This window comes from Onychostruthus taczanowskii, unplaced genomic scaffold, assembly GCF_017590055.1.
Source record: "Onychostruthus taczanowskii isolate IOZ18803 unplaced genomic scaffold, ASM1759005v1 scaffold80, whole genome shotgun sequence".
NCBI classification, from domain to species: Eukaryota; Metazoa; Chordata; class Aves; order Passeriformes; family Passeridae; genus Onychostruthus; species Onychostruthus taczanowskii.
Genome location: NW_024505893.1, coordinates 3,421,077 through 3,437,642, shown reverse-complemented (window position 1 = coordinate 3,437,642; position 16,566 = coordinate 3,421,077). Strand labels below are relative to the sequence as shown.

The window sequence follows — 16,566 nt, the reverse complement described above, 5'->3', positions numbered from 1 at the left end:
CGTGCGGCGCAGGCGCGCGGGGCGACGGCGGCGAAGGTGAGCCGCGCCCCCTTTTGCCGCCTCCCGCCGCTCCATGAGGGCCTGGCGCGCGCTGCGGCGGGCGGCCGCCCCCTCTTCCTCCTCCTCTTCCTCTTTTCCTGCCGATGGGAAGCCTCGCAGGCGGGCATGGGAGACTTCGCTGTCACCGCTGGAGCGGGTGAGGCGGCTGCTGCCGCCCGAGGAAGCGGCGGCGGTAGCGCAGCCGCCTCAGGCTCCCCCGAAGGAGGAGGAGGAGGAGGTGGCGGTGGCTGCCCCCCGACAAGCGCTGGCTGAGGCGGCGGCTCCGCGTTCCGGCCCTTTCCGCGCCGGGGAGCTGGCGCTGGCGGAGGTGCGGAGGAAGCACAACTCGACGCTGAAGCTGCTGTGCCGGCTGGCGGCGGAGGCGGTGCTGAGCAGCCCCGGCGGCCTCCTGCCCCACCGCGACATCATCGGGCGGCTGCCCGGGCAGGTGCTGCTCACGGCGAGCGGGAAGCGGCTGCTGCTGCGGCGGCCCTCGCTGGACGAGTACGTGCTGCTCATGCCGCGGGGAGCCACCATCGCCTACCCCAAGGTAGCGGCTGGTGGCTGGGGGCTCGCTGGCCGAATCTCACCTTTGATTTCCCGCGAGTAGTAACGTGCCGTGTTTTTATCGCCCGCAGGATATAAGTGCTCTATTAATGATGATGGATATCCACCCGGGAGACACCGTGTTGGAAACTGGCAGCGGGTCTGGTGCTATGAGCTTGTTTCTGTCGAGAGCAGGTGAGAACCTGGCTTTAGACAACACAGAAACAAATTTATTTATTTCCTTATCACAACTTGGGGGTTTTTTTTTGCCCAGATACTTACGGTTCTTGTGGTCCTTACTATTCAGCTCATGAGAGCTTTGCTGCAGTTCATGTATAGTTTGTTGACTTGAAGGAAAGTTAGATCAGCACAGGGACTGCAAACCATTCTGACTGTGCTTAGAGATGTAAATGGTTACTGAAGGCCTTGCAGAAAGCTGAGTTTCAGCCATGCCTCGAGATCACTCAACTGCAGCTGGTTTATTCTGATCATATTTCTGGAATAAACTAATGTTTGGGTTTTTCTAGTTCCATTGGGATTTTGAAGCTAGCATGAGGTTATCCTCGAAGCAAACATTGCTGCTGTAGGAGCTAGAAGCTGATGAAACAGAAGATAAACGTCAGCGCTTCTCTTTCCACTTAGAGAGAGGGAAAGTTGGAGTCCTTAGTTTTCCCCAGCTTGCCCTACAGGCATACCCAGAAGCCAAAGAGATGGAATACCTGCTACTGGCTAAGGCAAAACCTAGCTCTTGCTAAATACAGCAGATGATTTTTCTTGGGTATGCAGCCTACTGTGGCCGTTTCATACAAGCACACCTGAACTTGCCAATTATTCCTCTCATTTTTCTATCTTGTCCAACAGTTTTTTTCTAATAACTTTAATTTAGCTGTAAATGGGCCAAGTTGGCAAAGTCATTGACATTACCAGGCTGTTAACCTTATCCAGGGGAAGAGTGCAGTTGTTGTGTGCCAGATCAGCTCTATTTTGAGGAGTGGGAAAAAGGTATGAAATTGCATTGCTATTTTCAAATTTATTGCATTTAAATTGGCACCAAATACAGCCAGTTTTAGTCACAGCTGAACACACTTTGGTGCTGACACAGAAATAAATGGATTTGATTTGCTGGTTCCTAATGGTGGCTGCTTTTGCCACCATTGAAAACACACCAGCGCTACCCAACAAGGAAAACAGCTGGTACGTGGGTAAATGCTGGAATTCACATCTAGTGGGCACCTTACCAATGTCCATGGAATTATTTAATTTCCAAAATTATTGTTGATTTAACAGATTTCATTCATCCCTTAATTGTTTTTCCTTTTATATTTTCCTTTCCATTTTTTTTTAATCATTCCCAGAAACTACTGACATGAAACAGGAGAGTTAAGAGAGTGGTATTTGCCATGACTTTAAGATCTTTGAGAACTGGAAAATATGATGTATGCAAACTTGACATACTGTAGCTTCACAGTAATAAGGTTTTGCCTAGCTATTTTGCCTTGCTGTTCTTATTTTTAAAAAAGATTCAAAAAGTTTCAAAAAGTAGAAATCACTTTGAATGAGTGGGAGTAAAACTGACCCCCCCAGTGTGAAGAATTTTATTTTCCTGATGTTTCTAAACTGATAATCTAAAGTAAGGAGTTGGCACTGTGACTCTACAACTGCTTCAGGTGATCAAAGGCAACATGCTGAAACCTTCCTTTTCTTACAAGCTGGTTCTGGCCTTTGTCTGATGCAGGGTGAGCTGGATCAAGGAGCAACTGTTGGGAAATCCATCCCTTCTTTTACTTGGTTATCTGAATGGATTCGCAGTGGGATCACGTAGGTGAGGGAACGAGCCTGGTGACTTCAAACTGAAATGGCTTAGAAAGGCACAGAACTGACCTGGGGAGCTGCTGCTTCCTGAAAGCTGCCTACACCCATTCCAAAGTAGCAAGGAGAGAGAAGTGAGCAGTGGGATAGGCTTGAGGAATTGGAGTAATAGAAATACGGAATAATACAGCAGTGCATGCCCTGCTGTCTGCCTGCACAGCCTGGAAATGCTTCCTTTATGAGAAACAGTGTGCATTGCAGTCATGGTAGATTTCAGAATAGTAAATTTAGACTTAATAATTTATTGCTGTTGCAGACAGTAACAGGAAACTTACACAAACCTGGGTAAATCAAAGAGTACACTGGAAAACTTTTTTGTGGGGCTGAGATCAGTGAGCAGGTTTCCTTAGCCTGTGAGCACTGGTGCAGCATTCTCAGCTGGTACCTCTGGTTGCTCTAGCAGAAGGATCTAGCAGTGGCCACAGATGCTCAACTTGTCTTTTGCTGCATGAATGACTTCAGGAGAACATCTTGGAACAGTCTGTACTACTATAACTACGCTTTGTTTCATCTGTGCATTGATGGATTTCTGTCTGTGAAAGAACTAACACGACACTTTTTCTGCATATTTTTGTTTTAAATGTAAAGAAAACATAGATTGTCATTGATTGTTTAATATGTGATAATTTCCTTCAGTGGAGATGGAAAGGTGTATTTATGTTATAGACTATGGTTTTTGCTTTTGTTTTGTTTTTTTTTCCCAAGTCTTTATAACAGCAGTGTCAAGTGGTGAGTGGAGTGTTGCTGTTTGTTTTCAGTTGGGCCCAAAGGACGTGTTCTAAGTTATGAAATCAGAGAGGATCATCATAATTTAGCTAAGAAGAATTACAGGCACTGGCGTTCGGCATGGGAAATAGGACACGTGGACGAGTGGCCAGATAACGTGGAGTTCATTCTTAAAGACATTTCAACAGCTGCTGCAGATCTGAAATCTGTAACACTTGATGCAGTGAGTGAATCCAGACAATTCCCCCATTTAACACGTGTCTTTTTTCCATTAATGAAAACCTCCAGTGCTCACACTCCCCACGGGATTCCCATATCTAGTGTAATGTGACAAATAACGATCCAGGTCATCATCAGTGAAAGAAACATTGTAATTTTTTTGTCAGATACAAATGTTTTCAAGATTTCAGTTACAGGTTGTCAAATTAAAGAGTGATAAAGCTGTACTGTAGAAATATTACAATTAATTACTGCTGTCTTGTAAGCAAATACCAACTCATTTTCTTGTATTTTTGAGAAACTGATATTTTTATGAGATACATATTTCAAGCATTAAATTTCAGAAGAATACAGAACCTTATTAAATATGCAACTATATGACCACTTTGCTATCAGCTATGTAGAATGCACAATGTAACTAACCATAATTTAGAGAATGCTGTGGCTTGCTCTCCTGTCTTGCTTCTTTGTATCCCGATTTCCTAAAAAGGAATCATGCTGGGGAAAATAGCTTGATGTTAAGCACTCTTCCCTGTAAAGTTGACAAAGTGTTTACAACTGCTTACTAAATGCTTTAAACAAATAGCAATTTTTAAAATGGTGCAAGCAAAGAAATACAATACATAGCATAAAGACACCTTTTCAAAACTGTTTTAAGTAACAGTCCTGCAGGAAAGATCAGATATTGCATATGCCATTGTTCTGCAGTCTGAATAGCTTCCTAGCAGAAGATGGATAAATTGCCAAAGACATGAAGTATTTTTAATCTTGAAACTGACAGCAAGTCAGACATTGTGACCATAATGTGTTCTTCTTATGCATTTGAACAATCTCTTTTTTTCACATGTGAGAAATAGGTATTTAAATGTGTCAGCAAATATAGTCTTCTAAAAGTTTTTATTACTGTCAGGATTATGAGATTTAATTACTAGGAGGCATAACTTCCTACAGACCTTAGTTGGTCAAATGCTACTTGCTGTTTTAATAGAAATTCATTTGGAAGTAGAGAGGACTTCATTTTGTCTAAGTGTGCACCTCAGGTTTTGAGAGGCAGTAATAAAACTGGTGGATGATTACACACTGCTGCTGTATGCTTCTCTTTGCCATAACCTTTTTCCCCTCCAGCATTGTCCTATGTTATGTTGACAGATGTACATATGGTCTCCCAGGAAACATTAATATGTCTTTCTCTTGCAGGTAGTTCTGGATATGCTGAACCCTCAGTGTGCTCTGCCTGTTGTACACCCAAGCCTGAAACAAGGTGGGGTGTGTGCTGTGTACTTGGCAAAGTGAGTATTTCTTTCTGCCACCTTTATTCAGGCATTACCTGGTCTCAGTACAAAACCAAGCATCTTCTGAAATACACATCCAGCATTCATGAAATGGTTAACAAAGTTGGGTTTTTTCCCCTTGTAACTTTCTTTGGGAGTTGTACTCGGTATAAATTACACTTGGCCAAATCCTTTGGCATCTCCCTGGGGAATGTTCTCATTCTGGTCAGTGAAGTTTGGCCTTTCTGGCATCCTCAAAGTAACTGCACTGTTCTCCAGTGCAATAGTCAAGTTGTTCCTTTTCCCTAAAACTGAAGGATTTATGTAACCTCAAAGGTAAAGAATGTGCCAAAGTCAGTAGAACTGAAATTTTGTGATTTGAATTTTCAAAATACTACTTTATCCTTTGCATTTCTTCAAAAGCATCACACAGGTTATTGACCTTTTAGACAGAATACGGAGCTGCAAGCTTCCTTTTTTGTGTGAAAGGATAATTGAGGTAACTCACAGGAGCTGGTCAGTACTCCCTGCTAAACTCAAGCATTACAAATCAAGCCAAATGGTGGAAACTCAAGAAAATATTGAAGAACCACTTCAAAATGAATACGAAGAAATCCATATTGAGGATCAAGCAGTTCTTAAGGAGAGCGAATGCTATGGTAAGGACTTTGCTGCTGACAAGATCCCCTATTACTGCACTTTGATAACCCAGTGTAGGAGGAGGCAGTGTTTTTACCTAGGTCAGCTGAGAATAGGCAAGGTTTTGGACAGCCTGGACCTTGTCAGGTTTAAAGAAGACTATTAATTGTTATTTAAGTTAAAATAGCCTACTAAAAACCTAGGCTAAATAAAAAATAAATTTCAATCTGAAATAAAGAATGACTTTCAAATTTTTGATTTTTAAGAAAATTCCGTTCTTTATATTCACCCCAAAGCTGCTTTAGAGGACCCTGATGGACTTAAGGATTCCTTAACAGAAACAGTGGCCAGTGAGCTCTGTTTTAAAACTATGCTTTAAATAAAACCTTTTTTTTTTTTTTTTGTACTAGCATTTGGTATTTTCCTATATCATGAAATCATAAAACTTATAATAATAAAATAATTATTGTGTATTGAAATACTAAAGTAGTAACTTTTGTTTTTTAATTAGCGTTCCTTACCAAGCTGAGAAAGGTTCGACCCCTGCTTTCTTGATGCTGCTGCCTCCTTAGCTGCTAATTTGAATATTGTATCAGAATTAAATAAAACATAACAAAGTAGATGCTACATTTTGCAAGTTGTGTAACTTTTAAGTACTGACTGCTCTGATTTCTATCTCACATCAAGTTTGAAACACCAACTGTTATCCCACTATGTAAAGGGAAAATTTTGAAGTGAATCCTCATGTCTGGTGTTGTGATGCAGCCCAGATTGTTCTGCAAATCACAGTATCTGTTTCTGTCTTACCAGGTGCATTTCATTCTCCATTGCTTGTAAACCAGTCCATAGACTTATCTTGCTCCAGGGTGCTGCATGGTTGCCTTTTGCTAGACAGCCTCTGACAGTCTACCAGAAACAAGGAGAAGAAAAAAATTTAGTAAGAAAATAAGGGATCAAAGGCTCTCCTTTGAAATTAATACTTTGCTGGCTTCCAACTGATAACTATAGGTTTCTTTAAGAACAAAGTTCTTAAAGCACAACTTTTAGAGACACTGACATTCACTGAATGCATTCACTTGATAAAGCTGTGCTTATTTCAACAGCAAAACAGTTGTTGACAGGCACAGCTCTGGTTCCCTTCCAGCACTCATGCTGCAAGTTGCCTGGCTATTTGTGAACATCACTTCATCTCAAGTATTCTCAAATGGCTGGAGGAAAGACAGTTTTGTCTGGCCCTTGTCAGAGATGAGAAGCCAGATCTCTCAAGTAAAAACAGACTTGAAGTCATTTGGGGTCTCCCCTGAGTAAGTGGTGATGTTTAACACATTAAATTATTATGTTTTCTATACACCTGACCTGCTTTATATCTCAGGAAATATTCAAATGCCAATTTATTCAAAGTTGAGATTCACATTTGTACTAAAGCAATCAAAAACAGTAACAATCTTACTGCAATAGTGAAAATTTGGATCTTAATGAGAACACATGCAAATGTAAAATATACAGAGTTATAAATAACTACCTTTGTATTAGACAAGTATACTAGGAACTCTGCACTGGTTAACTACAGGAGAGTATCTTTGCAGAGCTGAGACCTTATCCAGGTGCCTGAGGAAGTTTACATCTCAAGTGCGTTTAACTTCTAATAATAAATGTAATAATGGGTTTGCCCCACAACTGCTGTATGTAATGGAGGGCCCTAATGCAAAGGCTGAGGATGCTATTGTGAGTAGATTAATGGGCAGAGCTTATTCTATGTAAACAATTCTTGCAATAAGCTCTTGTTTTCTACTCATATCCCAGTATTAAAACAGTCTTGTATAAATTGTCAACCAGTTAGATACTTAGAGGAAAATGGAAATTGTGATTTAACCTATGTCCAAACCCATATTACAAATGAGCATCTTGCTCTTTCTCAAAACATGCTCTCAGCAAGAGCACTTTAATTCACTTTACACACTAGTATTTTTATTGGACACAGCCAGTCATAAAAAAAATAATTTAAAACAGGACTCTCACTTTCATTTATAATGCAAGAATAGTAACAAATGCCTGAGTAGCACCCAAAATCTACCGTAGTAGATGAAAGTAACATGAAGAGACTCAATGTAAAGCAGTTGGTACTTCCAGGAAGTTAAGGTAGAATATGTGAAAATGAATCTGTGAGGGTAAAAGCACAGTCCTGCTGAGGTGTTACAGGGAGGGACAGAGCAGTCCCTGCAGCACTCTGAAGGGCAAATACGGCCCCAGTTGCCTAAACTAACAGAAAAATTATTCACAGTATTAAAGCATACCTTGGCCTTTATAAGAAGGAGAGTCGGTGAGCATTTTTTCAGTAGAAAAGGTGTCCTTCGATTGCTGGGATGAGTGTAAGTCCATCATCTCCAAAGTGTCGGTAGACGAGGAGGAGGATGATAATCCGAGTCGCACAAACCTGCCTTTCTTCCCGCAGAGCAGGCAGTCCGTGGGAGTCGCGCTGGGTCCTCGGGGCAGCTGCACTTGGTCATCATAACTCCTCAGAGCGCCGCTGTGGTGCACAGAGCGCTCTCGCTGCCAGATGTAATGAGTTGGAGCGATGGCCATCACCTGTGGGAACAGCCAGATGTGCTCAGGAAGAGCAAAAATAATGGGGAAAAAACATATGGCTGAAAACTATATCCAGTTAGCATGGCAGGGAATTAACGTAGCTGTAATGGGCATCATCTCTTATCTGTCTCACTGTCCCACTGGAAAGTTTGCTGCCTTAGGCAGGGGTAAGTAATCCTGACACCAGTCAGGTGTGGAAACATCCCAACTTCCAGCCCTGTATGTTCATGTGAGCCATCACAAACAGCAGCTCATGCTCAGGATGTTGGACTCAAGAGGGTCTCTTTGGCCAGCTACCAAACATCAGCTGACAGTGTTCATCACCACTGAAATAACAACAGTGGGAAGCAGGGAGGGTATGCAAGGAAAAGCATCCTGCAGTCGCCTTGTTCCTTGTGCTTTTCCCATAGCATCTAATCCCATCCCAAGAAATGGGCCTCTAGTGTAAAGGAGAGATTTTGTTTTCCACCATTCTGGAAGTAAACATTAGATACTTAGAGCACAACAAGGGTTTTTCCAGGTACACACTTCACCTGAAAAGTGAGGAATATATTTTTTCCTTATCAATTGTAAAGCACACAAAATTATTTCTAAAGTGGATGAAGTGAAATTGGGGTAAATTTTAAATAAAAAATATTTGCATGAAGTAAATACTAGTCAATAGAAATGTCACTTTTAACAGTAGTGCAATATAAAATATTCTAGTTTACTTTAAAAACACCTTTTTAAACAATGTGTTTTAAATGGAGAAGGAAAAAATATCATGGGAGGATAAATGGACCATTACATTTTAGCAGCATCTTTTCTTTCCCATGGATTGTGTGTTTAGGGTAGAAACTGTACAGAGCTAAATTGCTAGCTGGTGTTACTTGTGATTTCAGCATCTACAATATGAAATCTCCCTCCCTACCTCTTCACAGCAGCGTCTGCTTACAATAGCCCTGTAGTCAATTCTACTCCAAAGCTGATCTCTTAACTTTAAGAAATCAGGGAAGAGCTTTCTCCAGGCTTTGCCCAAAGCCCATGGGAAAATGTCATACTTTGCTTCTTCATTGTCTTCTTCAACTGTGTTTGCCAGATACCTTCAAATATATATATGTTTATGTTTATAAATATTATTCAATCTTAAACCACTATATTAGAATGATTTCTAACATAAAATAACAGATATATTGCAGTGGTTCTTTTTTCTAGTATTGTGAAGAAAAAACACTAACAAAATACAGTATTTTCTTAATTAGTTCCATATGCATCCTTTGGGTAAAAAAACCCAGGCTTTTATAAAAATTGTTTTACCCTAGAGTTTCCTAAATTAATAGATAAGCAAGAGCTAACACATCCTGACATCCTTCTCCAAGCTGGCAAGAAACCCTTGAATAAAATGAACAGTTTCTGATTGATGCTTTAAATAAGGCTTAAAACTCCTGTGAAATCTTAAACTTCCCACTTTTTACTTTATGGATTTTAGCTATTCTTGGAAAATTACGCTGCTCATATTAAATTAGGAGCAAACAACTAAATGTAGGTCTACCTTTAGTTATAAATGAAAAACTTAAATTACTTTTTTTTAATGTCTCTGTTCTTCCCTTTGTTCACTATCTAGTTACTTTTAGGTTTGGATTGTCTTCTCAGACAACAGGAAAACATTTACTTCCTCTGGACCCACCTGGTACTAAACTCCTGTAAATCACACTTGAAAAATTAGGACTTTTAGTCTCCTCCCCAGTTTTCTCACTTGCTCCAGTATTCTCTCTAGTCCCAGTCTCACCAGACTCTTTGTCCCCCACTAATCCTTTCACTGTTCTGGCCTGGCTTTTCCCCCTTCAGTGGGGTCAGAGGGCTCCCTCCTCCCTGCTCTGTGGATGTCACCCACAGTACAGTGACAGCAGAAAGAACAGCCACCTTGTCCCTGCACTAGTGTGTAAATCAGAGCACCTGAGGAGCAATGGTACCAGCAAAGATGACCTGAGCACCATAACACTGTAAGAAAAAATGCAGAACCCTGTGCAGGTGTAGCCAAATACAGAGGGTTATGTGGGCCTGGATTACTGATACCACCACTGTTTCAAAATATAGACATTTTACAACTGTTCAAAAAAGTTCTCAGAAATTGGCTTTACTTTTGATTTAAAACACGTTGACAGAAACTTCATTAACACGTTATTCCTGAGATGCCTGTCATGGTGAAATGTTTTGTTACAAATGCCTTAAAGGCTGGCAAAGATCTGAAATAGGGTTTTATATGAGCACCTTTGAGCCACATACATGTTGCTGTGTATTGTCCTGCATATATTTCTTGTAGTGCTTTAAAAAGCTCCCAGATTCAGAATGCCACTGTGTGTATCACTACACCAATGCAAGCAACCCCTGTGTGCTGCTCAGGCTTGTTCCATCACAGGCAGAACGGTGACTTTGCACTATTTATGTACAGTCTGTAGATTACCATAGAACCACAGAATGGTTTGGCTTGGAAGGGACCTTAAAGACCACCGAGCTCCAGCCCCGCTGCCACCCCCTAGATCAGGTTGTTTATATATTCGTCAAGGAAGTCTCATCACGTATTATAATTGTCAGTGTCATAAAGAAATACTGCAAAGTTTATTCTAATAAAACCAGATAATTTTAAAGTACTTACAGAGCCACAAAGAAATTGATTCTGGTATGCTCACTTGGTGTGAAGTCAGCTCTCTTGAAATAAACGAAAGTCATTGCCAAGAGATACTGTTTTAAAATATAAAATGAAGTATCAATGTGTTACTTATATATAGTATTTCCTAAATTGATTCACACATCTTGCACCAAGATATTTTCATCATTTTTAACAATGAGGAAAGCATGAATTAAGTTTCTTGAAACTTCCATGTGAAATCATTAGAAAAAGATGATGTTCTGTATTTGCATTAAAGTATCAAGTAATTAAGAGCAGATTTCTCACTCAATGTATGTTCTGTTAACTAAGAAGGAAATACACTTACCTTGTCTGCAATTTCACAGCAACAGTCCATCCAAAGGAAGTCTTGGATTAGATCATCATCTGTAACGAGATGGCTGTAGCATTTTACACACCAAAACTGTTTATGTCAGAAGGTATTTATAAATAAATAAATAACAGATGGTCTTTCATTAAACCAAATGAAAGACAAGAAGCTAGACTGGCCAGCAGGGAACAGAGAAACTGAGGGCAGTAGGAGAGGTTCGGGTGTGAAAAAAGCTTATATGGCAAAAGAAAACAAACTCTACCAGAAAGGCAAGGTGGAAAATCTGGTGACTGCATTTCAGCCATTCTCAGTAACAGCAGGTGAAAGTGAAAAATAACCAGTTTTTTTTCTATTTGCATCATTTCTTCCTGCATTACATGCTTCCAGGTGATAGCACACCATTATTTCAGAGGAACTACAGACTGCTGAGATCCTGCACTTTGATTACCTGGCAGCTTTTATTGGGCAATGCTTGCTTATTTTTGGTCAGTCATTCATTGTCCATGACCATGTACCATAATAACCACCAACTCTCTCTCATTCACTTCTGTATTTAAGGGTCAAAAAAACCCAGCTGTAATCTTCCACTATTACTTTATGTCTTTGCTAAATTAAATAAATACAAAACTTCGTATGAAAGAGACACAAATAAAGAAGAGATGCTCCAACTCCTTAGGTCAACTTCCCATTCCACTTCTTCCCCCAGAAGTTTATTCCCAAAGTAAATAACACGTTTAAGAGACAAGGAGTCCTTTTTTTAAGCATTGTGTAAAACAAGATGTACATTGTTTTACATGTATTTGTTGAAATATAAGAGAAAATAGTAAGGAAAATTATCATAAAATAAAAACTAGCAAACTACCTTGGATTCATTTGTAATTTTAAAAAGATACTTCTCAATTTGGTCGCCCTTGTATTTTTAACTTAAGCATTAAATATTTATATACCAAACTATAACAACAAAACATTTTGATAAAGACTTGCCATTACTTTCAATATGAAAAGCACTCTCAAAATTCCTGAGCTTAGAAAACATTCTGTTCAGTCAATTCATTCATATCTCACATTATTGACCTACCAAATAATTTAAAGAAAGCTGTCATTTCCTGACGCTGAATAACTAGACATGGTCCCTTTGGACATTTATATTTCTGACTAGGAATCCCTTTTTCACAATTTTCTTGATGGTCTTTAAAAGCAGGTCGCTTTAGTCTAGTAAGTTTTTTTTGCTGATGTGATCTGGATGCACTCGATTTTACATGAACAGTGACAGTGGGAGGTGTCTGACACACCAGATTGTGTTTCATTTCGTTTAGCAAAGGTTCCTGTTAAAAAAATAAGAAGAAATTAACTACAAAACTAGTCACTTTCAGCACTAGTACATTTCTTTTGTTCACATGAATTGTTTCAGTAGAACTTGTACGTCAGATGATGGAAAATTAATTTTATCAATAGTGATTGTCTAAGTCTTGTGCCCTAAGACCGCCATGTAGAGTTCATTGATTTAGTTCTAATTTTATAAACTTTGTTTTTCCCCAATAGAAGGAGCCTTCAATTTTGCTTTTTCCAGTCAACTTTGGAAAATGGGAAAAGAGCCTTTCCAGGAAAAGCTGCTGTTTGTCAGATCCTTGTAGCTCCACACACGTAGGTCTACCAAAAAACCTGTGTTCTTCCCCTCCAATTCGTGATTGTGTCTCTTTTTTTTTTTTTTTTTTAAGGAATATTACTAGAATTAACATAGCAGCAGTGTGATTGAGCCACGTTGATTGATTAAAATCAAGTCTTGAGCTCCTAATTGCCCTTGGTTTTTTTTTTTTTTTTTTTTTTTTTTAGGAATATTACTAGAACTAACACAGCAGAACTGTGATTGAGCCACGTTGATTGATTAAAATCAAGTCTTGAGCTCCTAATTGCCCTTGGGAATTAATCTTATCCCTCAATCTGGACATACCCCGAAGGCACAGCCAAGGAAACATACCTGTGGCGTTTGTAACCGCAAAATTTAGGGGATACCAAACAGAAAGCGAGGAAGGTATTTTTTTTTTGGCGGGATTAAATGTATGTAAATTCAGGGAGGCCTTCAGGAGGTCTCCCGGCAGGGGGTTGTTGGAGGCTGGCCCACCGCAGCCTAGCTGGCTCCCCAGCCCCCGAGCGGCTGCCGCACCACTCGGGAGAGCCCTGAGGCGAGGCCGCGCTTTCGGCTCCGGCGCCACAGCCCCGAGCCGCCTGCCTCAGCCGCCTCCCCTCACGCCTCCGCGCCTCGAGTGGCGCCTCCCGCAGCCAATCAGCGTGCGCGGCGCGCCGCCCCAGCCAATCGGACGGCCGGGCGCTGTCTCCTCCCGCCCCTCCTGTTGGCACCAGGGGCGCGGCAGCCAATGGGAGCGGGGCACGGCGGGGGCGCCTCTTGCTTGCCTCGCCGCCAGGAGCCGTGTGGAGGCTGGCTTGGGGCTCTCAGAGGCACACCCTTCACTTTCCCCTTTTCCTTTTCCCCTTTCCCCTTTCCCCTTCCCCTTCCCCTTCTTCATTGCAACCTGCTCTAGTGGGAGATGTCCCGCCCTGCCCGTGGCCTGGGATTGGAACGAGGTGATCTTTAAGGTCCCTTCACACCCAAACCTTTCTGTGATTATGTGATTCTATGATTAAAACATCTCCCCAGTTTGATAAACGTCTCCACCGGAGACGAAGGAGAAGGGATACCTGACTAAAGATCATTAAACACAGACGTGCAGGATACCCTGCTGCTACCTTTCTACAGAGGCAATTAAGGCAATTAGTCTAAGGCAGTCTATTGAAATGTATCAACAAGAAAAAATCCCTTTGCTAATAAGATTCAGTGTGAAATCTTACTGTTGCCTTTTGTTAGAAGAGCTAAAGATTTATCCTAGGAAGATGGTAAGACATACATCCATTTTCATTGTTTCCCCCTGCGCAGGCCAATTAAAATGTAAGTGGCCTCATTTATTACGGTAATGAGAAAAGAGGCCTCTTTACACCTTCCTCATCTTCTATTAATAATTTGCTACGTTATTACGTGCTCTGAGTTAGGGAGCACATTCAGGGAAAGATCATGCCAAGTTTCTGATCAGGGAGAGAGATAAGAAACATAGCAAGTGGTAAATGTACCAACTAACAGCATCTCTGTATGGAACAGGCTGAAGTCAGGAAACCTGGCAGCAGGGTGGGGACAATACGAAATACGTCAGCAGGGCAAAAGTCTGTTTCTCTGAGATTCTCTCTTCTTGGACACATATTCACAGTGAGTTTGTATTACTTTTCATCAAGGAATTCAAAGCACTCATCAATTAACTACTCTTCATTTGATAACTGTGAAAAGCAGCGGAGGGGCAGGTTACAGAAACTTCCACATAACCATCTTAAAGACCAGGAAAAAAAAAAATCTTTTTTATTCCCTATTGCAAAACATGAAACTGCAATGATAATTGTGACATGCATACTTCCTTATTCTTTACACCTTTACATCAATAAAAAGGGACTTACAACGTCAATCTTTACCCACACAGAGCTTCCTTTAGATCTCCCACCTCTGAAATAATTCTTGGGCTGGTGGTTCTGCAACAAAATATTAAAAAACTTCCTTTTTTCACTCAAAAATCTGTCACAAGCAAGTCATTGAACAGGTATTGTGACTCTTCCACCGGTGTATTGTCCCCAGGCTGCCAGCACTCGGGTCTCTGCTCTGATTCAGACCCATTGCACAACATTGGATCAGGGTCTCGAGGAAACTGAACTTGTGAGCGGGAGCTGTGAGAATGTCTGGGGCTCTGCCTTTCTTCCCTTGCAGGGCTCTGCAGCCTGAGGCAGGACTGAGGTGGGCACGACTCAAGGATTCGACTCGGAAGCATCATGGAAAAACACCAACATGACCCCTGAACCCAGTGAGAATAAGGAAACAGAACTGTACCTGACTGTAAGTCCTCTTATCCTCCATGAGATAGTGGAATTAACTGGTTCCCAACTTTGCTTTCTATTAACTACAATTTTCAGAAAGTTGTTGGACAATCCAAGAATATCGGGAAGAATGGAGCTTTTGCACTTCCAAGTCGCTGGTTGGACATCAGGGAGCGCTGTTTCACCACCAGCGATTTGAACCGAGACAATGCAGCGTTTGTCCAGCGGAGTACACTGGGTTTCGTGCTGTACCTCTTTCCTAACTCTTCCTGTAGGTGTCATTAAATCAATATAGCCACTCTTCATCTCGATATGTAATCACAGTTTGAAATTACATTTTTAATATCTATAAATTTAAATATATTTCATATAATATATATAATTTTATATCACATACACAAAATCATTTTTATATAAATATGTTTATATATTGTATTGTTTTATATAATATTTCTATAAATAAAATTATTAAGATTTGGGCTTGAAAGACCTGGGATTCTTACAAAATCTTATTTCTGGAAAAAGCAAAAAATAATTGGATGTATACACTGAAACTCCATTATGATATATATAGTTATATAGCTATGCCAGGACCAGAATTTGGTTCAAAAAGGCAACTGCAGAGCAGTTTGATTCCTTGAAATGAAAAAAAGACTTAAAAGTTTTTTCAGTGAATGAGTTGTTTACATTACAGATAGATTAGGAAGCATCTCTGAAGAAAAACACAGGGATAGTATTTTTATAAATTACATTTAGGATATAGATACTTTTTTTCAGATTTCAATATTTTTGAGTTGCCTTTGGCCTCTGATATCCTTTCCAGTGAACTTTTTTTTTTTTTTTTTTTTTTTTTTTTTTTCCCTAAGAAAGATAATACAGGTAAAATACCTGGTATTTATTTTCAAACAAAATCATGAAGAACCACCATTGATTCTTGTAAATACAGATAATTATCCCAAATAAAATATGTATTTTTCAGTTAGAGACTTTTCCTACTTCCTGCAGAGTGTGAACTAGGAAAAAACCACTCTTCCCTGTAGAGATGACTGCTGATCCTGCTGGGGGAACCTGCCTGGCCTCTCAATCAAATACATTCTGAAGAAAATGCTCATGGATTGAGAGCTCCATTCCTAAAGACCCATTGTGAAACTGAAACACACATGTAAAAAGCAAACTTTGGACATGAGGTTAATTCTTTCAGAGTAAAGGGTGTAGCAAGTCACAGGATTAAAGTAAAGAGGAACAGATGAACCACCTAAACCCAAATCTGTCACCAGAAACCTGTTTTATATGTGGGAAGAGAGAGGAAGGATTTAGATGAGTTGTGAGAAACAAATTATTAGGGCATCAAGGTGCCTGGATGAGGACTAAACATAACAGACTGAACACAGTGTGCTACTGGAGCAAGTAAGCAAGGATACTGGAAAGGTGCCTTGCAGTTAAATCCTTGTTTTTGACAAAGTTACAGTATGGTTAAAATTAAAAATGGTTCAGTGCCACTTAAGTGTATGTCAATGATGGATGAATGGGCAGGGAAATTGTTTCCAGCTTTTTTACTTGAAAAGAACATCTGAGCATACAGCAGTGTTTTCTAATATTTACGTCCAAAACCAGCTGTAGTTATTCTTTGGTACTGAGAAGTTCAGGAGCTCTAAGGAAAAAATTATTTGGAAATTATGCAGTGAACAAGAAGAGCAGTGACTAGGCTAATAGAGCAAGTGGTAAAGGAAAGTGGAGGCTGCCAGCAAACACGGTGCATGTTTAAACATGCTGCTCCTGCATAC

At 40.4% G+C, this 16,566-nt stretch overlaps 2 protein-coding genes across 3 annotated transcripts; one reads left to right on the top strand and one right to left on the bottom strand.

Annotated features, from left to right (window-relative positions):
* Nucleotides 1-23: 23 nt before the first annotated feature.
* Nucleotides 24-5,596, top strand: TRMT61B (tRNA methyltransferase 61B). Of its 2 annotated transcripts, none has more exons than XM_041424180.1 (5): nucleotides 24-589; nucleotides 678-780; nucleotides 3,213-3,403; nucleotides 4,597-4,688; nucleotides 5,094-5,596. In XM_041424180.1, the coding sequence occupies exons 1-5, from the start codon at nucleotides 74-76 to the stop codon at nucleotides 5,473-5,475; spliced, it is 1,284 nt and encodes a 427-aa protein (XP_041280114.1). In that variant the 5' UTR covers nucleotides 24-73; the 3' UTR covers nucleotides 5,476-5,596. The 2 variants fall into 2 exon arrangements, with proteins under 2 accessions (XP_041280114.1, XP_041280115.1); XM_041424181.1 differs by having other exon boundaries at nucleotides 5,120-5,302.
* Nucleotides 5,597-6,126: 530 nt separating this feature from the next.
* On the bottom strand, nucleotides 6,127-12,237 carry SPDYA (speedy/RINGO cell cycle regulator family member A). Its single transcript, XM_041424182.1, has 6 exons — nucleotides 11,952-12,237; nucleotides 10,871-10,929; nucleotides 10,531-10,616; nucleotides 8,806-8,977; nucleotides 7,604-7,895; nucleotides 6,127-6,215 (listed from the first exon to the last, which is right to left on the bottom strand). Exons 1-6 carry the CDS (start codon nucleotides 12,178-12,180, stop codon nucleotides 6,127-6,129), a joined length of 927 nt encoding a protein of 308 aa, XP_041280116.1. The 5' UTR covers nucleotides 12,181-12,237.
* Nucleotides 12,238-16,566: the final 4,329 nt, after the last annotated feature.